The 24944-nt window shown below is 40.9% G+C and overlaps 1 protein-coding gene across 23 annotated transcripts in view; it reads right to left on the minus strand.

Annotated features, from left to right (window-relative positions):
- Window positions 1–1746: 1746 nt before the first annotated feature.
- The window catches only part of LOC135505670 (MAP kinase-activating death domain protein-like), a 72768-nt gene continuing 49570 nt past the window's right edge, over window positions 1747–24944 (minus strand). For 8 of the 23 annotated variants that reach the window (XM_064924853.1, XM_064924801.1, XM_064924760.1 and 5 more), the window contains 16 exons: window positions 24809–24865; window positions 23006–23109; window positions 22590–22673; window positions 21892–22050; window positions 21543–21675; window positions 19458–19520; window positions 18837–18957; window positions 18627–18732; window positions 18378–18488; window positions 17328–17435; window positions 16913–17077; window positions 16662–16734; window positions 15884–15990; window positions 12707–12776; window positions 5287–5333; window positions 1747–3473 (listed from right to left, as the gene is read on the minus strand). In XM_064924853.1, the coding sequence (XP_064780925.1) occupies window positions 3360–3473; window positions 5287–5333; window positions 12707–12776; window positions 15884–15990; window positions 16662–16734; window positions 16913–17077; window positions 17328–17435; window positions 18378–18488; window positions 18627–18732; window positions 18837–18957; window positions 19458–19520; window positions 21543–21675; window positions 21892–22050; window positions 22590–22673; window positions 23006–23109; window positions 24809–24865 (1622 nt within the window). In that variant the 3' untranslated portion in view covers window positions 1747–3359. The remainder of the gene's footprint in view (window positions 3474–5286; window positions 5334–12706; window positions 12777–15883; window positions 15991–16661; window positions 16735–16912; window positions 17078–17327; window positions 17436–18377; window positions 18489–18626; window positions 18733–18836; window positions 18958–19457; window positions 19521–21542; window positions 21676–21891; window positions 22051–22589; window positions 22674–23005; window positions 23110–24808; window positions 24866–24944) is intronic. The other 15 variants (XM_064924861.1, XM_064924835.1, XM_064924776.1 and 12 more) reach the window with 8 other exon arrangements.

A 24944-nucleotide genomic window follows, 5' to 3' on the forward strand; every position in this document is an offset into this window, starting at 1 on the left:
ATTGGGGTAGGGTCTTGCTTTTTCAATTTCAGTCAAGGGGAGGGTTTAGTATTTTTTTTGTTATCTAGTCCAGTGGGAGGGTCATGTAATGTGTAATTTCAATATTGATCAATGTTTTAGAATGAGTTACTTATTAGGCTACATTTTGATGTGTGCCGGATGCCGCCCCTTTTCTCTGATTCTCCACTGGGTGCTCAATATCAGGTGTGCATATAGACTCTTTAGTGTAGTCTCAATCAAATGATCCATAGCCTACGAAGTGCATGCTCAGAGAAGCACAGAGCAAAGTTATGTTTCTAAGATAGCTGATGATGGTGTAAATACAACTTGGCTGCGTTACACACCGCAATGGATATTCCAACCTGGAGCCCCTGCCTGCTCTTGCTGATCAAAAACATTTTTGTGTGCTGCCTAACCAATGGCTGTGCTGTGTAGGGCTACAGTTCTCAGGAGGCTTCTACAAATGTAAAAAACAATCTTGCGCATAGACTAGCCTATGTTCTGTTCAGTTTGAGAAGGAGAGCACAACAATATGTTTCTCGAGTAATTTACATCGTGTTGCTGAAACTTGAAGCAGCAGCCGCGGGCACAATCAATCAGAAATAGACAGCTCATGGTGCTGAAAGTAGACATTCATTTCAGCAGTCTTCATTTGAATGGGACTTCGTTAACAAGAGGGCTTTGTGTTGGAATCTATTTATTCCTATTTAAGAAAGAGGTAGGTCTACCTGTTTGATAGATGAAATTAGGCAATAGAATGCTATATCCATATATTTGTCGCTTGTTCCTCCACCTGCTCTTTAAATATCCAACCTCCATGTCGATGACAGGCTGTTAAGTTATAACCAAGACTCGAATTGACGTGGTATGAATGGGGATGCCATCCCACCTACCTTTTATTAAAGAAAATGGCAAAAATCACTGACTTTTGTTCGCTTAAGATTTGGAATAAAATTTAAAAAGTGATGTTTAACAGTGCCTTGGCCCGAGATGCTTTATGCTTGTTTCTAGAAACAAAAAATACCCGGGAAAGACATTACTCCATGCATATGGGAATATCATGGTTTCATTTCTTTGACATTGAGGCTGAGATTCAATCTTCTTTAGCCCGAGAAGACATAACATAGACTTTGCTTGGGAAGTAATTTCATTCTGTCACTATCAATTGATTAAGCTATTCACTTTCTGTAGGCTAAAATAATGTTTAAACCCAGACAGCTTTTAGGGAAACACTTGACCTTCCCTCGTTGGGTTAAACATGGAAGAACAGAAGCCAGCAGTTGAGGCATACATTTTTATGCGTCGGTAAGCCTACTCTGTCTGGGGTGGAAAGGTCGGCCTAACTTTTGAAAGTACCATGTTTAGATTCCTAATGACGTCTCAGATTTAATTATATGCAAACAAGACACTGATTTGGCATTGGGGAAATATTGTAAGATTAACACTTAAACCCATCTCTGTCAATGTTTAGAATGGGATTTCAGTCATTTATGTGGTATTTAAAAATACATGTGGAATTATTAATTTAATGACATTCTATAAAAGGCTTATTTTTACCGGCAAATATGATAATTTAAAAAAAGGGTATTGTCTTAGACCATGCAAGTATTGCATTAAATCTTCACAAATATTACTCTAGATTTCATTCTTATGTTTTCCAAATATATGTATGCACATTGGATATGTGCTACATCATTTTGGTGTTCATCCAAACTTTTTGGCAAAATAATGATTTGAGACAAAATGGAGGGCTTTGGTTGACAACTTTTATTTTGATATTGCCAAAGCTGTACATGTTCTATAAATACTTTTTTCCAACACATATTTACAACAATTTCTCAACAGCAGTAGGCTAGCTAGCACAATAATTGGGTTGGTTGGTTTCAAATACTCCCGTTTCGTAATGTTCTCATATGTAACTAGTCTAACAAACTATATCTTATGTTCGGTTACCGTCTTCAAACTGTTTTGAGACACTCCTCATCCAGTTACTCTCATATTTACACCAGTGTTTTTGTCAATAATGAAATACCTTAAATAATTACCTCATGGAAGTTGTAACAATATGTTCCTTACACGCATTTCATCTCTAAAAAATAAAAGCCACGTAAACATTAAAAACAATATCCTGATCATATAGCTGTATTATTCATATATTGCTGATCTGGCAAAACAATACAATGCATGTATACACTCACATACACACCACTTTCAGTTGGGCTGAAATGGATTTATCTTACTACAATACAGACACAACATGAAGACTTAACACACCTCTCCAACAGACAAAACCATAACAGCAGTAGGTTTACACATCTCTAGAATCTCCAAATAGTGATTTCGCAAGTATAAACAATAGGTCATATTTATTTACTTCAATAAATATGTACGACAATGAAGTCCTTTTTTACAATCTTTGCTCTGTATAAGCCAGAATTGCCAAGATAAAAAAAAAAGAAATCAGAACAATGATCTGGCTCTGGCTAACTACGTAAAGTATTGCACATCTAGTGAATAAACCACACTTTGCAAAACATCTTATGTTGAAATGTACAGCATTTTTTCTCTCCATAGTAACATTCAATACAGAGGACCACAGACAAGACATTTGACAGTAGAACTACTACAGTAGTTTCGCAACACTGGACAAGCTAAAGAGATGCACACATCTTGGACCACACAAGATATTTTAGGATCAAAATGAATGAAACCTTAAAAGCTTTTACGTGCAGTGTTTGATGCACCATGCAGAAGTAGCATTTATTAACAAAGTGACAACCGTCAGTACCAGAGTACTTTTTAAACGTTTCACCGGTTTGGACAAACTGGAGTTTTACAGTAGTACCACATAGAATATTCATCACACAGTCGCAGAGAGTGGACGGGGCGGTTGGTTGCTTTCTTATCGACTTGCAGGGCTATGGCTCACATCCCTCCCTCTTGCTGTCTCCATCCCATTAAAAACAACCAATAAGACCTTGGCAGCAGGCCAGGACGAGAGAAGAAAGAGATGGGGAACGAACTGTCGCCTTGAAGATCAAGCAAGCTTACGGCCAAGACATCAGGCTGGGCCTGTATGGGAGGAGCCTAGTGGACGTGACCATGGTTGGGAAGGGTGTACACACGATGCCACAGACCAGGGATCACATGTACATACACACAAACACCATACGGATTTTACTTACATGGCAAGGCGCAAAGAGTAGAGGGTATTTCTTGGAGATGTACTTACAGGGTGCAAAGAGGTGTGTAGGATCAAGGATTGTCAGAACTCAAAGTCATAGTAGGGCCGAGATTCCACTTTGTTGCAGAGTGAGAGGCACGGGGGCGGGGGGGGGTAGATTGGAGGGGTTGTAAGGCTAGCTGGCCAGGGGTCTTGGAGATAGAAGCTTGGGCTTGCCTTCTGCTTCCTTCCCCTTCACCGCAGCCACGTAGGAGAAAAGGCAGAGGACGGAGTAACAGATCTGGTGTGCCTGTTTGAGAGCAAGAAAAAAAACAGGGAACATGAGGGAAGTGTAGCTTTGACCAAGCTACTTGTGGCATAGTTATACTACTTCTGCCGCCTTTCACTTTATTATTTGGTGTCATGGCTCTGTAGAACTAATCGTGTTATGAACAAAAAGGGGATTACATTATTTTAAAAATACTTAAGAGATTAAATAAAAAGGCTTCTTGAAAAAAACTAATATTACATGCATTTTAGCAGTAATGTCAAAGGGATTACTCTTCATAATCATGTCAGAAGTTTACATACATACACCATAGCCAAATACATTTAAACTCAGTTTTTCACAAATCCTGACATTTCATCTTAGTAGAAATTCCCTGTCTTTGGTCAGTTAGGATCACCACTTTATTTTAAGAATGTGAAATGTCAGAATAATACAATGATTTATTTCAGCTTTTATTTCTTTTATATTCCCAGTGGGTCAGAAGTTTTTATTCACTCAATTAGTATTTGGTAGCATTAACTTTACATACAAAAAAAAAAAGAAACTTGGGTCAATCATTTCAGGTAGCCTTCCACAATAAATTGGGTGAATTTTGGCCCATTCCTCCTTACCGAGCTGGTGTAAATGAGTCAGGTTTGTAGGCCTCCTGGCTCGCACACGCTTTTTCAGTTCTGCCCACAAATTCTCTATAGGATTGAGGTCAGGGCTTTGTGATGGCCACTCCAATAGCTTTGTTGTCCTTGGGCCATTTTTCCACAACTTTGGAAGTATGCTTGAGGTCATTGTGTATTTGGAAGACCCATTTAAGACAAAGCTTAATGAAGTGAAGTGTACCAGTCCCTCCTGCAGCAAAAGCACCCCCACAACATGATGCTGCCACCCCCGTGCTTTTCCTCCAAACGATGGTCATTATGACCAAACAGTTCTATTTTTGTTTTATCAGACCATTTCTCCAAAAAGTATGATCATCTTTGTCCCCATGGGCAGTTGCAAACCGTAGTCTGGCTTTTTTATGGCGGTTGTGAAGCAATGGCTTCTTCCTTGCTGAGCGGCCTTTCAGGTTATGTCGATATAGGACTTGTTTTACTGTGGATATAGATACTTTTGTACCCGTTTTCTCCAGCATCTTCACAAGGTCCTTTGCTGTTGTTCTGGTACTTTTTGCACCAAAGTACGTTCATCTCTAGGAGACAGAACGAGTCTCCTTCCTGAGCGGTATGACAGCTGCGTGGACCCATGGTGTTTATACTTGCGTACTATTGTTTGTGATTCGGTCCAAATTCCAAACAAGGCATTTGGAAATTGCTCCCAAGGATGAACCAGACTTGTGGAGGTCTACAATTGTTTTCCTGAGGTCTTGGCTGATTTCTTTGGATTTTCCCATGATGTCAAGCAAAGAGGCACTGAGTTTGAAGGTATACCCTGAAATACATCCACAGCTACACCTCCAATTGACTCAAATGATGTCAATTAGCCTAACAGAAGCTTCTAAAGCCATGACATAATTTTCTGGAATTTTCCAAGCTGTTTTAAAGGCACAGTAAACTTCTGACCCACTGTAATTGTGATACTGAATTAATCTGTCTGTAAACAATTGTTGGAAAAATGTATTGTGTCATGCACAAAGTAGATGACCTAACCGACTTGCCAAAACTATAGTTTAACAAGACATTTGTGGAGTGGTTGAAAAACAAGTTTTAATGACTCCAACCAAAGTGTATGTAAACTTCCTACATCAACTGTATATGCAATGCAGTACTGTTAAAACAGATCTGGTGGCAATTGAATGCCAAGAGTATGGCGTCAGCCACAAGAGCGGAAGAGTTTAACTCACCATGGGTGTCTTGTACTTGTGGATCACCACTTCCTTAGTTTCAGGAACTACAAGTGCAGGTGCAAGAGACAAAACAAAGGATTCAAGAGGTTGAAACCCCCCTTTAAGAAAGAGTGTTAGAGCTGGGTGTTGCAGCGGGTGTAGCATGTGATAAGAGTTTTCAGACTATGAGAGGGTACCCAAAAGAGGCTGTGGGCCAAGAGTCCACACAAGTACTGAACTGGTTCAGAGTTCACACTTAGCACAAAAATGATGCTACCTGATTTGCTTTGGGCATATGCTAGATTGGACCGGACACGCTTCACTTGGGCATGATGAAAATCTGAAGTCTAAGACGGTGGATACTCTCATATACTATCTGAAAAAAAGTGTGGCATTTTCAAAATTAACTTTCTGCCACTGCTAGGTCTAGCAAATATATTTGATATTTAAGAGGGAGGGACAGTAGAATCGAAGTGCAACTTTGGGTGGTTCTTGCAGGCAAAATACGTTCTTCGTAACCATCTCAAATTATAGTTTTGCGAAGCGAAGTTCAATAATGTGCTAAGAAAGCCACTGTAGGTAGCTAGCCAGCTAATAAGCTAGCTAGTGTGCTAGCTAGGTGAAGAATCCCCTTTGCCCTCAGTCACCAGCAGGGTTGGGTAGGTTACTTTCTAAATGTAATCTGTTACTACCTGTCCAAAATTGTAATCAGTAAAGTAACCTTTGGATTACCCAAACTCAGTAACATAATTGATTACTTTCAGTTACCTTTAGATTACTTTCCCCTTATGAGGCATTAGAAGCAGTGGTGTGTAGTCATGGATACCAAGGGAAGCCTGGCTTCCTTGAAAAATGTACAAAAAAATATATATATATATCTATGTATGTATTTGTTTTCATAATGTTCCTTCAATTTGCAAGAAGCTGAATGTATTATCATGGAGAAAGCATCCGAGAGAGCGATACTGCGCCCCTCTGTCTCCGTATGTGTAGGCCATCTATCTGATGCTGTCTGGTCATTTACATTTTTAAATGTTTTATTTCACCTTTATTTAACCAGGTAGGCCAGTTGAGAACAAGTTCTCATTTACAACTGCGACCTGGCCCAGATAAAGCAAAGCAGTGGGACAAAAAACAACAGAGTTACACAGTCTTAAAGAGTATGACATTGTTGCCACCAGTAGCATTGAATGCAAGCCAGCGAGCATTTGGCCTCCCTTCATAATTTGGTAAAGAAAACAATAGCCAATCAGCGTTGCGCTGAACTGAGTGAGCGCAGCTGTGAATGCTCCTGGTGCACCAAAAAAAAAAAAAAAAAGTCAAGGGACACCAGTTTGGATTTCACATCGCTTCAAGAAAAATACGTAAATGACAGAAACAACCTCAATTGTTGTATTTCGTGTTGTCCTACGGTGGCTAGCCTAGCTAGCTAAAATTGGCCCTTTCCTTGCCATGGATGGGGTTAGGGATTTGGTTTTACTTAATTCTCCGTACTGACCAATGATTATAAAAGCGATTCTGATCCAACCATAAATTCAGACATTGTGCCCCTGGACTGAGAGGATGGAAGTTCAATAGCTATGTAGCTACTGTATATGTAGAAGGCTAATGTTAACTAGCTAATGTTGCCCACGAAAGGAAGTTAGGCTAGTGAGCAAGCATTTTAGCCAGGTAGCCTATGACAACAAAATATAAAAGTGTATATTGTATGACAGTCATAGAACGTTTCGTCAACATGAATGAGAGGAGGAAGACATTGGTGTTTCTCAACAAATCAAATTGCATTGGTCACATACACATATTTAGCAGATGTTATTGCGGGTGTAGTGAAATGCTTGTAGTAGGGTGAGTCAACATGTTTTTTTTCTGCATGCACACACAAATCAGAATAATGGACAGCCACATCATATTTAGCTCATTTTGATCAGACTATAATGTTTTTTGCTATATTTTAGTTGTCACTATTAGACTAAGCATAGATGCTGTTGAAATGTTGAAGTTGAAATGGTGCTGGAATATTGGAGGCAGCGTCTGTTTTCTTTGCGATAACTCTACTTAGTTCTAAATCAATAGTTGTTTAGTTGTCCGAAAATGTCGTAAACATTAACTTGCTTGACCAAGCTGTAGGTCAAATATTCCAAACAGCCTACCCGATCGCTCGGAGGCGTCCGCATGGTCCTGGCTTGGCTTTCCCAGTGATATTACCCATGCACCGCTACTGAGAAGAAGACAAACGTTTCCAAATGCATTTGGTGATTATCATAGTGGTCTCTGACTGGTGGTCAGACTCACTCAGGTGGAACAAACTTAAGAGAGAAAACGGTGTCATGTTTTTTCCCCCTACAAATATCCTTACATGTAATCCAAAAAGTAATCCTCTAAAGTATCTACAATCTGATTACAATACTTTTGCTATGCCTGTTGTATATCCCCACAGATAACTTTCTACAATTTTGCCTTGCTAACTTATCCCGGTCAGCCTATGCTAGCCTACTCACCTTTATATATTGCCTATTACAAATTAATATATCAGTATTCGGTTACAACATATAGTCCACGCTCCTTGTTTAGCTGTAATATTATGTAGGCTTCCATTACTGTTCCTCTGACAGGTCCATTCACCGTTGCGGTAAACCGTGGTCAGAACAGCATTTTGTTATATCCATTACAGGTTTATATTCCATATAATTTTACTTACTATCCCTTTTGTTACCATGTATGCTTACACCCTGCATGTTATTTGTGCCTGTTAATCTCTATGGGGAAATAAAATCACTCACTAGGCTGCAGTCCAAATACGTGATGTTTAGTCCCTCAGCCCTTGTCTAGTAACTTTCCCTCTGGGAATCCCCATTGAAACCAGATGTAGTTTTATTCACAAACGTTGCCCCCTTGGCCCTCGATTTTGCTCGACGGAGCGAGTGAAGAACTTGCCACTTGCAGGGTTGATATGACCCACAATTCAATACAAACTTTAGTCACATGTCAAACTCTGGTGGCCGCAAAGTTTTACATTTAATCAACAAGGCTGCATTTTCGGCATGCCATAAAAAAATTATGAACCTAGCTTGATAAAAAAAAAACGTATCTAGACAACATTGATTTTAGCGTTGTAAAATTGGCTTAGTCTCATAGCGAGGAGCCTATAAAAGCTTAGATTCATAAACATATTTTTGGGAATTATGAAATTTGTATATACAACCGGCCGTGATTGGGAGTCCCATAGGGCAGCGTACAATTGGCCAAGCGTCGTTAACATGAATAGCCTTAAGGTTGGTTGTTTTTAAGTTCAAACTTCAAGATTTCCACCAAGGACGTTGCCTCTTCGATCAACACTCTCCCTCGCTTGGGCAAGGGACATTTAAGGAACACTCGGACGTGACGATGTAAAATGCCATTCAAGGGCTTAAGAGTTCAGGGCCGAGGGCGGTGTACTTTGAGTTTGTATGCAGCCGTTAAAGAGGTGTCGTTTTCTAGCACCGCCCTATTTGGCATGTTCACGGATGTCAGCCAGCCTTTGTTATTAGAGCCATTACAGGGCTCACCTGCTGCCTAGTGGCACGGTTTATTATTGCAAACAATATATGCATATTGTTTACATGTGTATCACCTATTATGTAATATATCCCAACCACTTATTTATGTATGCACATTTCTTAGGTATTCTTGCCATTATGTTTGTGTACATTCCTAATGACTATTTATGCATATTCTTTTCTGTATGTTTATGCATATTTCCCCTGCTTATTTCCTATTGTATTCCTATGTCAATGTTTCATCTAGTGAGTTATTATACGTTACTAATGTTGTATTATCATTCCTTTTCTCTAGTAGAAATTTGCACGACTACATATTCACCATTATTCTGGTTACTGTGGAATTAAAGTGTTCACAGTGAATCAACGGCTTGCATCGTCTTCTTGACCGAAGACACAGGGGGCTAGGGTCGCACTCCCAGGGCATAACACACATAGTATTCCACAAGCTATGCTGACTGGCAAACAGCCACCTCTAAGTTAGGTAGCTAGCCATCATCTTTCAAGCTAAATATGGAAAACTGCTTGTGTGAATATAACTTGGGGACAGTTTGGTTATGTTTCCACCATGTTTGCATACCGGACTACCATCTTGAAGACTGTCTGCATAGTTCACCAGAGATGAGATCACAAAGTTAGAGGATTTAGTCTGCCCAGTCCACAGCAAGTGGCCAACTGCAAACAGCTCTGACAAATAATATATAATAATATATCCCATTTAGCAGACGCTTTTGTCCAAAGCGACTTACAAGTCGGCTGGGGCCACTACTTTTACATATGGGTGGTCCCAGCGGTGTGAATATAACCCACCATGTTTGCATACGCTTCTTGGCGTTGCATAGCGCCATGCTCTTAGAGGATTTAGTCTGCCCAGTCCACTGAGCCACACAGGACCCAAAACAGCTGGCTAGTTTGTTTATTTAGCTTCGTTTCCGAGAACCACCCAAACTTCGACCTCGCTTCAAGCTTGCCGCCAGCTTTATCCTTGTGGTACATGTCAAACAGTATACCTGTATGAGCTGGCTCAGTTTCTCACCGGATAAAAAAAATATATATACACACTTCAGTTCAAAAGTTTGGGTTCACTTAGAAATGTCCTTGTTTTTGAAAGAAAAACACCCATTTAAAATAACATCAAATTGATCAGAAATACAGTGTAGACATGGTTAATGTTGGAAATGACTATCGTAGCTGGAAACGGTGCACAGAGGCCCATTATCAGCAAAAATCACTCCTGTGTTCCAATGGCCCGTTGTGCTAGCTAATCCAAGTTGATCATTTTAAAAAGGCTAATTGATCAGAAAACCCTGCCTAGAAAGCCAGCATCCCGGAGTCGCCTCTTCACTGTTGATGTTGAGACTGGTGTTTTGCGAGTATTATTTAATGAAGCTGCCAGTGGAGGACTTGTGATGCGTCTGTTTCTCAAACTAGACACTAATGTACTGGACCTCTTGCAAGACACTCAACTAGTCTAAAGAAGGACAGTTTTATTGCTTTTTTAATCAGGACATCAGTTTTCAGCTGTGCTAACATAATTGCAAAAGGGTTTTCCAATGATCAATTAGCCTTTTAAAATTATAAACTTGGATTAGCTAACACAATGTGGCATTGGGACACAGTGATGGTTGCTGATGGGCCTCTGTGTGCATAGGTAGATATTCCATAAAATAAAAATCAGCCATTTCCAGCTACAATAGTCATTTCTAACATTTACAATGTCTACACTGTATTTCTGATCAATTTGATGTTATTTTAATGAACAAAAGATGGGTTTTTCTTTCAAAAACAAGGAAACTTCTAAGTGACCCCAAACTTTTGAACAGTAGTGTAGGTTCTGTTGTTTCCTAAAAAGTGGTTTTTACTGCCCCCATTACTTACTGTTCCTAGATTTGTTTTGGTGAATAGATTCAACTGTTTGTAGCAGCAAGCCATTAGAATACAGGCATCCAAATGATTGTGTAAAGAAAGACATATGTGGCCCACGGAAAATGAAAGAACTCACACTAATGCCTTGAAAATACAAAAACAAATCAGAGTCACACAGTGCGAGCAAATGTGTACAGCAACAACAATGTAAAACAAATGTGGAGAATGGGAAAGAAACAAAGCAAGACATTATAGGGAAAAAAAGTGTGCCAACCAAGAAACAGACTACTTAAAGACACAAATACATAAGCTGTTAAAGGGATACTTCAGGATTTTGGCATGGAGGCCCTTTACCTACTTCCCCACTGTTAGATTAACTCATTGATACAATTTTTATGTCTCTGCGTGCAGTTTGAAGGAAGTTGCTAACTAAAACAATTGCAAGCTAGCGTTTGTGTGATGACTGGAAGTTTATGGGCTCACAAAACTACATCCACACAGGACACAGAGACATACAAATTGTATCCACGAGTTCATCTGACTCTGGGGAAGTAGACTGCCAAAATCCCAAAGTGTCCTTTTAATGAGGCCCAACTCCCTAGACCACGTTCAAAGCCAGTGTCGGTGGACAGACTTTTCATTAGTAACTGTGAACCCTTGAAAGAGGGGACAACGATAAGTAGGGGTCGGGAAAAAAGGGGGAGGGGCAGTCAAAGCCCTCTGCTCCCCACATTGTCAAGTCAAGTAGCCAGGATCCTTGGCCTCGAAACCGCAAAGCATTGAGGGAAAAAAACAACACCTAGAGGGGTTTGCTTTAAAAATAAAAAAAAGTGATGAGAGGGGCAGAAAGTTTCTGTTTAATAAACTGTCAGGACAGGCAGAAACCCAGCCAAAGTTTACAAGAAAGGAACGAGGGGGATTCTGTATAAAGAAGGAGGGGCATGAGAGAAGGCGGGAGCGGAGAGGAGGAATGCTCTTAAGTGAGGAAAGGAGAAGAGAAAGGTGACAGCACTTTACCTGCTGGAGAATGAAGGTTTTCATAGCGGCAAGGATGAGGGTGACGTATTACAAAAGCAGCACAGAGACACGGCAGTAACCCAGTCCAGCGCTGATATTAATGGGGGCTATAACCTCACAGATCTAGGCCTCTCCTAACAATCTCATTGGTCACTGGTTCTCTGTTTCAAATATGGCAGTGTAAAAAAGACACGATAAACCATCTACTCTACACATCTTGAAGGAAATGCTCGAAATATCGAAATACTAGCCCTGGTCTCAGGAAAGGAATCCCCAGTCACATTTAGTAGGCACTATTGAGAGAAAACGTTTTGAAAATGGCTGAGATCCTACCTGAACGTGCCTAAGAAAGTACAATTTCCTTTTCTTTCAGAAATGTGGCCATTTCCAACAAGTTAGCATCCTTCAATCCTGAAGATCGAGCGAGATAATTCAGCTTCAACTGAGAACATCATTAACGTATGTGTCCTTTATTCTTAATGAGAGTTTGAAACAGTTCAAATACGATCTGTGGCTCCGCTTCCCACTGCTCTGGGCTTTGATGAATTTCCCTCTCATGCACATAGCATCTTACTTGGTCGAGTGAACCCTAAAATGATTTCCTACCCTAAAGCTCTAACTTCCAACATTTGATCCTTACAAAAATCTGATGCAGAAACAAGCGGTGCATCAAGTCTTCCATCTTAACACAGCAGGCCTGACTCCTAAGACCTCATGGTTAAAAACTAAAAACACAGCAAATGAAGACAAACCTCACAAATAGGGCTGTTTTGTCTTGTTTTATAATCAGCAATAAATATGAAAATAAGCAAACATTCATATTTGTGAGGGCTGGACTTCTCAAATTGCCTAACTCTAGCACTGACTATATTTGCCCTGAGGTAAGCAAGAGCTGGTGTGAATCCACTGAACCCTGAGTCGTTACAGTTGCTAACTCTGTGCGTCAGCGTTTGTCTGTCGTGAAGCTGAGTTACTGCCGTGTCGAGTACAGACCTAGAATCAATAGATGTGGTAATTACCAAATTCCTCCAGGACAAAGACTCCCTTCACAGTATTGCACTTTTTAATGTGATTCAGCTCTATGAAAACCTAAAACAAAAAAAACAAAAAAAAACAACAAGACAGAACATTAGTAACTCAATGACAACATGCTGAAATGAAACATTTCAGAGAGAAAATGAACAATGTTAAATTATCATCTAGTCAATACTAAAAGGGAAAGAAATACAAAAGATGGTATATGCAAGCTTTTAAAACGCTACCAAAATGAAATAGGACAGCACAGAACAGAAGTTTCCATGTTTGAATGCTTACATGGGCTGGGGTTAGGTGAGGAGAAATGCATTGTGGGAAGGTCTATGATGAAGTGAGTGCTATTAATGATTACTGGCTGAATGAAACTATAATATGGTCATTTGTTCACACTATAGTGCCTTAGCTTTGCTGATGCACACTTCATCTATTGTGGCCATTTGTTGTCAACAGTGAAGCAATGGCGTCTGCGAATTCATTTCCGTTTTCCCTACTGATGCAAATGCACTGTGGCCCATGTAATGCTTAGCATACATGGAAATTCCATATGAAAACAGAGATGAGGACACAAAATAAAGTTGACCACACACAGCTAAAGAAATTGAGGGGAAAAAGACCCCCCCCAAAAAAAGTCATAACCGCTAACAAGCAAACACGGCAGAGGTTGTGTACCTTCCACTCCTTGCAGGGGGAGAGAGCATGGAAGAGAAACGGTTTGGATTATTATCGGACAGGAGAGCAAACACTGGACGACGCTCAAAGAGGGCGCTGCACTATCAACCTAATGGACGGGACTTGACGTATTAACAGCTATCAATGCTAATATACCTGTCACAGAAAATTCTACTGGAATGATGAAGTGCTAAACTACGAAAGGTGGGAAAATAACTACTGAAAGTTGGTCTAGTCTATACTTTAAACAGCTGGACTTTTTTTTGGTTCGTTCCTGGGCCTAACCCAGAAAATGACAATTACTACCAGTTTACCAAAACCAATACTCTGGTTGTAATTACATAATTTCAACCAGTTTTGACGGCTGGGAACCCATTCCCGCCCCCAATGCCCTCCATGCCCCCTCCTCCAGCAACGAGGGCTGGCACCAACAGCTCAGTAGTACAGGTACAAGAGGGCAGTCAGCCACATCGCCTCCCCAACAAAACAGGCTACCTATAACAACCTCACCCCCTGTAACATGCCCAACATTTAACCCTACGGTGACCCGTCTGTCACTGGAAGCTTGGGTGGGCATGCACTGGCAAAACGTAATGGGTTGGGCACAAACTATTATATGAAAAAGTTCTTTAAAACAAGACTGTTAAGTGTTTGTTTTAAAAAAAAATGTTTTATTGCATGAATGATGTCTATGAATATGACATCTACTACTGGTGCATGAGCTCCTGCAGAGCTGATGGTGGGGAAAAAAGAGGTGATTTGAATTTTCCAAGCAGCACGTATGTGTTGTTCCTAAAAGGTAAATTAGGTTAAGTGTCTGTAGTAGGGAAAGGGTATTACAACATTATGACTGTTGTACCCTTGTTCAATTCGATATGATGATGTAACTGTTCTTCAACCATAGCAATGTGTTCTAACCTGTTAGGTGTTGCTTCAAAAAGAAGGCACAATCAAATACACTCTCGATTGGCCACTGCGATGTCTAGCCTTAATTCCTTTCAATTAGGTGCACTGTGTGATCTAAAGAAATCAAGAAGGCAGTTCAAAGAGCTAGGACCTTTCATAAAGAATGTAGTGGTGAAAAAATGTGTTTTCTAATCTACTACAATAGAGTATTACTTTATGAGTAGGCATTCCCATGTGTTGATTCAATGTGTTTTTGCCCCAATCCTACAGTGTGATATGTCCAGTGTGTTTCTTCACTATGGTTATATTAAATGAGTGCCACTCCTATGACCCTCAATCATTGGCGGAGCAATTGTATAATTGTTATTTCAGATCCAAGCATTTCCTTTGGGTCCAAAAATACCTACTTGTGGACTGAGGTCAATTATATTCTTACTCAAGTTGATTCAGGAAATGGAATTGCCCCAACCCCAAAAGTTGTGAATACTTGAGGTATTTTTCATCTAACTTTAATATGCAGGTCAAGGGGACAAAACTTTAAAAGAACGGCAAAATAAAATGGCAATTATTAATGAAAAGTCTTTGCACAAGGTCATCTGTCTTACCTCTGATGCACAAATCGCTCTTACACAAACAGAACACTCGCCTTGCCCCACAAACGACAAGGTTTGGGCACCACAACTAAGAATGCTAAGTATGAACAGAATATTTTTGTATTAATATATATATATATATATATATATTTTTTTTTAAATGTCCAATTATGATATATATATATATATATATATATATATATAAATAAATAAAAAAGTACCCCTTTTTTCTTCCCAATTTCATGATATCCAATTGGTAGTTACAGTCTTGTCCCATCGCTGCAACTCCCATACTGACTCGTGAGAGGCGAAAGTCGAGAGCCACGCGTCCACTGAAACACGACCTGCCAAGCCGCACTGCTCGCTTAACACGGAAGTCAGCCGGGGGAAACAGTGTACAGCTGGGGACCTGAAGTCCTCGTGCATGCCGCGTGCATGCCAAACTCTCCCCTAACCTGGACGACACTGGGCCAATTGTGCGCCGTCTCATGGTTCTCCTGGTCGCAGCCGGCTGCGACAGAGCCCGGGATTGAACCCGGATCTGTAGTGACGCCTCTAGCACTGCGATGCAATGCCCTAGACTGCTGCGCCACTCGGAAGGCCTTTAACAGAAATGTTTAAGTGGATGTGTTTTCATTTTGAAACATACATCTTAGTGACTGCACAAATAAATCATAACATATTTTAAATCATAGAAAGACAAAGCACAAAAATGAGTTATTCCTCTAAGGTCCTGATCAAAACAGTGACTGGTACTCTGCTTTTTCACTCAATTCAGTAGGCTATAAAAATGTATCAATGTCAAAGATAAATGCCTTCTATTCTCTCTTTTTTTAAAGGGACCTTAGAGGAAGTGAGCCACTGTTGTGTGTGTGTGTGTGTGTGAGTGAGAGAGAGAGAAAGAAAGAAAACAGAAAACGAGGAGAAGAATTGAGGTGGTTGGAAGGAGGTTAAATGGTTTTGCATGTGCATGTGGTAATACAGGCCTCCTACCTGGCTGTGCATGAATTTGAGGTTGATGCCTTCCAGGGTGACTTGCAGCAGTCCTCCCTCGCCAGTCTTCATGTCCTGCACAGGGAACTCTCCACCCAGCTCTGGACCTATGGAGAGAGGGGCAGATCGCTTAAACCAAAGGATCCTTCCCCTATCCATTCCACTGTACATCTCTTTTGAAAAGTGTTAGTGATGACAGACAGAAAAGTCTTTACTTGGCCAACTGAGCTGATTGACTCAAATGGTTATAGAATTTATTGGACAATAAAGCAGTAGGGTAGAGCTCACCTTCACTCAGAGTTATTCCTACATCCCAAAGTTCTACTTTTCCATAGACTATGTACTATTACTAACTGTTATTAGCCCCTAGTGTAGCGGTATACAAACGTCTTCATCGGGGACCCCATTTTTTGTCGGCCATATGTAATGACAACCTTAAAAATCGGCACATTTCAATTTTTACACAAACAAATAACCTTTATTTCATGACATTTTCATCTCTCTTATCAAAATGAAAAGAAACCAATAATTACATTTACTCAATAATTCATTTTTCAAATGATCTTTCTCAAAAACGTTTATATATTGTCTCATACATTAATCTGTACTCTTCATTTCTTTTAAATATATTTTGGTGGCCCCACTGTAATTCCTCGAGGTCCCGACCCAGACTTTGAATACCACTGCCCTAGGGCTATCCATTTTCAAAACGCAGGGCAAGAATACATTGGTGGTGCCTCAAAGAAAGAGACTCCAGCCAACGTGCACACCCACATACCTGGTTTAATGCTCTGCTGTCGGGCAGCAGCTCTTTCCATGCTGTCCTTCACACAGTAATACAATTCGCGACACTAGACAACAAAACATTTGAATTTCAGATTATGGAATACAAAAAGTGGCTGTACAAAGTCTGACACGAAAGTCACAATTTACAGTCACCTTAATCACAGGCACTAACACAGAGATCAAAAGGTGTTCATAACTGCTTGTTGCATTTCAGTACTCGAAGCGCTAATGGTAGGGGCTCACCTTCTTGGTGTAGAACTTGTTGAGTTGGGTCTCCTGGCCATTGCGTCTCCACAGACACAGGACCTTGGTCTTGGGGCAGTAGGTCATGTTGATGAGCTTCTCGTACCACCAGCGCTCATACACTGTGCCGATGTTGCTGCGCAGGACTATACAGTCGTCACACACCTGAATGGGGGAAATGGACAGAGGCAAAGGATGCAATTATTTGATATCCACTGTAGAGCTAAACGCTAGATCTACTGAAACTACAAATTGTAGAGTTTTGACAGTTCTTGACGAGGATTTGTAAATTCGATCTATTCAGATACTCGTCAGGCCATCTCTGGGGGCACAATTTAAAAAAAACATGAACAAGGCCTACTGCATGTACAAGGAAGGGCCAGGAAAGTGAATGCTTTAAGTGTCTTTCTCATACCTCCATGAAGAAGATGTCCCCCGTGGTATCTGTCCCAGCATGCACCACAAAGGTCTGCTTCTTGATGTGACGGCTTCCGCTAGGTCTGATGGACAGCTCGCGACCATTCTGAAATGTGAGTGAACAAGACTTTTGACCCTTCTCCTACAATTTCTGCGGCCCCGTGGAAATCTAATTAACATAATAAACAAATCCCCATCAAAATTAATCTGTTTAAGCTAGAGATATGTTGTTGTTTTTCTTTTTTGCATGGGCTGCGTCTCAATCCACCGCATCCGCCGAGATCACCCTTCCACATCTGTGGTGAAAGGTGGCAGAATTAGAAGAACGGTGTTTGTCAGACCATGAGATATCCAGAAAATCAGTCTTCTCAGAAAAACGTCTGTAGCATCTGAATGGTTTGGCCTATAAAACTATTATGACTCATGTTCTCCGTTTTGCTCTACGAAGTTGATACATCCCCATCTGCCAACTTCTGTCTGTAACCTCTGAACAGTTTGGGCTACACAGTAATGACCCCTCTCTGTGGAAAGGCGAGTCTCTCACAAACACGTTCATGTTGGTTGTTTTGCTCTAGGATGCCCACAAGGCCTCAAGACTCATCTGAAGGTCCCCGGTATCAGTTATTTTTTTTAATCAATGGAAGTATATATGGAGATTGTTAATTGCCTTGAATAAGGGGTTAAACACATGGAAATAAATAAATAATAATAATACATTTCCTGATCTTTCAGATTTCAGATTTTTTTGGGGGGGGTATTGTTGTTCCATGTATTGAATCTGTTATTCAACGCTTTTCTATGGGCTAAAAGCAATAATGGCCAAATCAAATGTTTCATCTCCGGCTTAGACAGGGCTTAGACTCTAGAGGGTTAAACAAATATTAGCAACACTAATATTCTCACACACACTAAAAACATGTGTTGCATAAAAGGATCTGGCTCGAAGGACCACATAAAACGTTGAATCTTTATGCCACTTGGTAGAGCAGTTGACTGCCTTAGTGGCTCATATTTTATTGAAGAGAGAGAATCATTGGTTCTTTCTTACCAAATTAGCCAGTTTGTCCAGACACTCGTTGATCTCCTGGCTGTGGCTAAGGCCGATGTGGGACTTCCCCATCAGACGCCTCACCTTCTTCCTGATGTCATTCTTGTTCACCTGGACAGACAGAGAAGGACATACAAACTTAGCAAGAGACGTCAGAAGAAATGCGATGCCTACATATCTGAACATTCGTAGTTGCTGCAGTTGACATACGGGGGTTACGGAGTGATACATTGTGTGTGATAGACCCACCTTAACCATTAACATGTAGGCGATCATATTGTGCAGTAGAGTAGCTAGCAGCCTGTCCTCATCGTCCTCCAGGCGCTTACGGTCGTGGTCCCCGAGTGACAGGTATCTGTGTAAACAGTGGTAACCATCAGCCTCTAAACAGGAAACACAGCTATACAAGGATGGCTGTCATTTCAAAAATACAGATCCTCTCTAATAGGCAACCTGTACCTGTCAATCATCTCTTGAGGTCCCTGGTCCATACCCATCCCCTCCCTCTCCAACATGACAGCATCCAAGTAAGCATCCTCCCAGAACTGGACCTGGTCCCACAGTGTAGAGCGCTCCTTACCTACATAAATACAACACCCACTGCTTATCTGTATCCAAAAGGACACACACTTACACAAAAACACATTATGACCACAATCACAAGGACACACAAGAAAACACAAAACTAGTCTACAAAATCATCCACAGGTCAAAATCACCTTCACACTGACAACTACTGTACATGTCACCCCACACTCACCAGTAGACATGCATTTACATACACATGATCCCACAGAACCTTACATAACTGCACACACATAAACACCCACACAAACGAACACACACCCATACGAACACACACAGCAGACCATGTGATTGTTGAAAATGGTTTGTCAACCAAGAGACAGTCTCTTGTCTACTTGTCCATAGGAGCCCTACTACATTGTTTACAACACCAACCACTCAGTGTGATGGGAAACCCAGTGGCGGTAAAGATCAAAGCAGCACATCAAAGCCCAGGTGGGCATTTCATCCAAGCACAAACATAGAAGGTCAAAAGGTGAAAGAGGTCAGCCCTACTCAGAGAGAACGTTTCCATGGCAGCATCCTCCAGCTGGTCCCACATGGAGCTCTTGTCGCGCCCTGCAAGGTGTTCCCGGGACACGCAGTAGGGAGGAAGAGGAGCAGCAGAGCAAAGAGGGTTAAGCGCAGAGCTGAGTGGGTTAATGACAAACCAAGCAAAGAGAGAGAGAGAGAGAGAAGGGGTGGAAGCACAAATAAATATACCCAACCTCATTCACTCAAGACCTACCTTCACGCTTTATAGTACAGTTCATGCGGTGTTAGTCAAATAGTGAGAAAGAGTTAGACGTATCAGATTGATATGCAGTACCACTCACAAGGTTTGGACACACCTACTCATTCAAGGGTTTTTCTTTATTTTTACTATTTTCTATATTGTAGGATAAGACATGAAAACTATGAAATAACAAATATGGAATCATGTAGTAACCAAAAGTGTTAAACAAATCAAAATATATTTTAAATTTGTGATTCTTCAAAGTCGCCACCCATTGCCTTGATGACAGCTTTGCACACTCTTGGCATTCTCTCAACCATCTACATGAGGTAGTCACCTGGAATTCATTTCAATTAACAGGTGTGTCTTGTTAAAAGTTAATTTGTGGAATTTATTTCCTTCTTAATACGTTTGAGCCAAATCAGTTCTGTTGTGACCAGGTATGGGTGGTATACAGAAGATAGCCCTATTTGATAAAATACCAAGTCCATATTATGGCAAGAACAGCTCAAATCAGCAAAGAGAAACAACAGTCATTACTTTAAGACATGAAGGTCAGTCAATCCGAAAACATTTCTTTGAACTTTGAGCGTTTCTTCAAGTGCAATCTCAAAAACCATCAAGCGCTATGATGAAACTGGATCTCATGAGGACCGCCACAGGAAAGACCCAGAGTTACCTCTGCTGCAGAGGATGAATTCCTTAGAGTTACCATCCTCAGAAACTACAGCCCAAATAAATGCTTCACAGAGTTCAAGTACAGTGGGGCAAAAGAGTATTTAGTCAGCCACCAATTGTGCAAGTTCTCCCACTTAAAAAGATGAGGCCTGTAATTTTCATAGGTACACTTCAACTATGAGAAAAAAAATCCAGAAAATCACATTGTAGGATTTTAAATAAATTGATTTGCAAAATATGGTGGAAAATAAGTATTTGGTCACCTACAAACAAGCAAGATTTCTGGCTCTCACAGACCTGTAACTTCTTCTTTAAGAGGCTCCTCTGTCCTCCACTCGTTACCTGTATTAATGGCACCTGTTTGAACTTGCTATCAGTATAAAAGACACCTGTCCACAACCTCAAACAGTCACACTCCAAACTCCACTATGGCCAAGACCAAAGAGCTGTCAAAGGACACCAGAAACAAAATTGTAGACCTGCACCAGGCTGGGAAGACTGAATCTGCAATAGGTAAGCAGCTTGGTTTGAAGAAATGGAGGAATGGGCCAAAATACCAGCAACAGTGTGTGAAAACCTTGTGAAGACTTACAGAAAACGTTTGACCTCTGTCATTACCAACAAAGGGTATATAACAAAGTATTGAGATAAACTTTTGTTATTGACCAAATACTTATTTTCCACCATCATTTGCAAATAAATTCATTAAAATTCCTACAATGTGATTTTCTGGATTTTTTTTCTTCTCATTTTGTCTGTCATAGTTGAAGTGTACCTATGATGAAAATTACAGGCCTCTCTCATATTTTTAAGTGGGACAACTTGCACAATTGGTGGCTGACGAAATACTTTTTTGCCCCACTGTATGTATGTATGTGTGTATGTATGTGTGTTTTTCCTTATAGGAAGGATTCACTCAGCAAGATGACATTACAACGAGCAGCACCGCAGATGTGAGATGAGCACGATGCAAGCCAGCAGAGATGTTTAGCCTCGCGCTTCAACGTTCTTCAATGTTGCGGAGACTGACCTGATATTGTTTACTTTGTGCATGCAACATCTCACTGAGGCTACTAGATATCTACTGTAACTTTTTACCACAAAGTTGAACAGAGGGAAACTAAAGGCGGCACTGGAATAGATGTTAAACCACAGACTTTCTAAAGCATCAGTCATCTGGAACGTACCCAGCAGGCCATCACATAGGTAAATCCTCATGCTGATGTCTTCCAAGGGCTGGGTGGGAGGCCCCTTAGCCACGACAGGCACAAGTTTATTCTTCGCCTCCTTCACACCAGGCTTCATCTTTTGGGTCTTACCCTGGGAAAACACCACAAAACATAAATCATGGGATAAATTCATCTTGCCAAAGACTTTCAAGATTTTCCTGCATTTACAAGATTGGCATCCACAGGCAGACTTCATGTACCGCATGCATTTGCACTTATCAAAAACACCCCAAAAAACAAAACAGTTGCACTAATATTAACTGGTGAATCAAGCAGTGTGATCAGCCAGGAAGGACTTTCCACTCACAAACACTGAGCTGGTAGCCGGGTTGGTCTCAACCTCGCTGTCGGACAGTGTTCCCCTGGAGAGGTTGAGATGGGGGGCTTGCCTGCCACCCAAGCCCTCCCCAGCAGTGCTACTCAAGTCACTGTCGGCTCCCAGTGTCTCCCCTGAGCTGTTACTTATCTGGAGGGGTCAGGGATCAAAGTGTCAGGAGACGAGTGAATATCAGGCATACTGAGACAGAGAACTCACACTGACTAAGGCTAAAAGAGGCAAGAGTTAGATCAGTACTCCTCAACCCTGCTCTTGGAGAGCTGCAGTACTACAGGTTTTCTTGAGGATCACTGAGTTACACTAAGGCTAAGAAACACTGGGGAAGAGGTAGATTAGTATGACACGTACGGTTTTGACAACAGCCATTGTGCCAGGCTGAGACAAAGCAAGACAAGAGATGAGTAGGACTAAAGTTAGCAAAGACTAGAAATGAATCAAGCTCGGAATTTAGTAAGATTGGGAAGCAACCTGGTTTGGGATAAGTGTTACTGGGGATGTATGGCTTGATCTTAAATGAGTCTGTAGAACCTTGAGTGTAAACCATGTAAGACTAAGGATAAAAATTGCGCTTTGGGATAAGCGGGCCTTGTGATGAGTCACACTGAGGTAAGGTTGAGAGGGGCTAAGGATTGGGTTGAGATTGTTTCTCTGTGTTGGCCGCGCCCTACCACTGTGCTGGCCTCTGAGTCCTGGCTGGTGCTTCTGGTAAGGACTGGCAGTTCAGTGCCGGTCACAGACTCTGTCTCACTCTTCTGCAAAGCAAGACCGAGAAAGAGAGGTGAGCAGACAGACAGTGGTGTAAAGTTCTACTTAAGTTGTTTTTTGGGGTATCTGTACTTTACTATTTATGGCAACTTTTACTTTACTACATTCCTAAAGAAAATAATGTACTTTTCCCATACATTTTCCCTGACACCCAAAAGTACTCGTTACATTTTGACAGGAAAATGTCTGACATTTTGAAAAGAATGAGAACCAGCAGACAAGCACCAGAGTTGGGGGACAACCGGCGTGAAACAAGTGTCAGATTCAACGTGTGCATTCTTCACTTAGTTACAAGAGCTGGCTTTGGAAAAGAACAGACCTGGGATCCAGAGGTGACACTGAGGCCACTGTCAGCACTGATCTGGGACTTCTTCTCCTCCGTGTCAGTCAGCGCAGGGTGCTGTTTCTTAGCCCCCTCCGCTCCTGCAGGATACATGTTGTTGTCAGCACGGGTGCCATGCGCACTTCCACACTGCCCCCGTATGGAGTGTCACATGATTGGCAACTGGCAGAGAAGTGAGGGAGGGGGCTGGTGACCTAACTGCTATTGAAAGGCTTGCACACATCGCACTGAATGTGGATTTAGCGTTCGTCTTCAGATTTGAATGACGACACTTTTCACACGATTCTCCATGTAAAATTGGTGCGCACTCAGTTCGCAAATTATGTTCAGAGATGCAAGGTACTCTCGTCCAGCAAACGCTATTGGTGTGTCTGACCTCTAATACCATCACTTTGGGATTGACCGGAAATACTGGCCCTACAATAGGGACACTTCATTTAGCCAGAGGATCTTGCCTTTCTTTTTTTGTTGTGGAATTCAATGAACAACAGTTACAACAGCTGTTGTTTTTTTATATTCAGGAAGCAAAGAAATGTATAATAAATCAGTCATGTTCAGTAGGCCAAAACAGAAGAAAATGGCTCAAAACAGAGAGATCATATCTCATTTGTTTTCTGTTGCAAAACATTGTTATGTGTGCCCTAATGAACATGACCCAGCTGTCAGATTTCAATAGACCAAGCATGTGACTATTCAGAGGCAAGTGGAGAGTGCAAAATCAGTAGGAATATTGATAGATGTACATCAAACTGTAATTGACAAAGGCAGATACCAATATAAAAGAGGTCAAAGTTACAAAAATTGACATACAGACTCAGGCAGTTAGGCATGCAGACAAACTGAGCAACAGTCAAAATAGGAGATAACATTTTCTGCACAAGTTTTCTTTTAGACAAGCATTGACCAACAGCGCTGTTGTTAATATACCAGTCAGTTGTTGCAGAAACACCTTGTTTTGACTCACATAATGCACCTCTAGGAAAATGTTACTACAATTAAAACAAATGCTGGCCTGCAATCTGTACATTTTGAAGAGTCCAGGATATCAAACCTTTACATTGGAAGAAAGTACAGTCAATTACAATGGTGCAAATGTACAAATGTTCAATGCAAATGTAACCATGACTTGACTTCTGTGATACATTTGGTCATGCAGCCAACAAACCTGCAAGAGTTGTTGGTACTCTAACAAACTATTGTGTATTCATTCATGGCTCAGTTATGTTTGTTTTTTTGTACAATTTAACTTCTTGCTATGTAGTGCTTTTCCTGAAAAGCACATTTGCTAAATTAAAATGCCACAACTTACTTATCTTTGATAGAACCTCAAGAGCCCAGGAAAATAGGGAATGTTTGGGATTAGGTATGGGTCTGACAGACTACATTCCCAATGACTATTTCACAACTCAGTGAATAGGAATGGAAAAAGTTGTTGGCAAACATATGACAGAGTAGATCTATGGAAAGAAAGAGGAACTCCCTATATTATGACTCCTGATTTGAGATATGCAAGCGTAACTCAGTTATTCCACTGATATCAAGACATGATTCACCCCAAATTTACAAAACGTTACGTACACACCTCAAATCAAGATTATGGACCTAAAGTCCTAGAATCATTATCTATGTCAACATGATCACTTACATTAACTATTTAAATCATTTGTGACTAATCAACATAGGTAGGTTGGGAAAAGGTGGAGAAAAGGGCATGGAAATGTTAAGACCTGGCAGTTGTGCAATACCCCAGTCTTTTTTTGTGTGTGAAAAATATCTTACTCTGTTGTTTTTCCATAGCTTTTTGCTTATCCTTTTCATGGTGCCTGCTCCACAATTCTACCCAAGATGCATTGCAAGCAAGGAGAGAAAGACAGAGAGAGTGTCAGAGAGCTGGTTGAGTAGGCAGGTATGGAGG

The sequence above is a fragment of the Oncorhynchus masou genome, chromosome 2 (genome assembly GCF_036934945.1).
Source record: "Oncorhynchus masou masou isolate Uvic2021 chromosome 2, UVic_Omas_1.1, whole genome shotgun sequence".
Taxonomy (NCBI): Eukaryota; Metazoa; Chordata; class Actinopteri; order Salmoniformes; family Salmonidae; genus Oncorhynchus; species Oncorhynchus masou.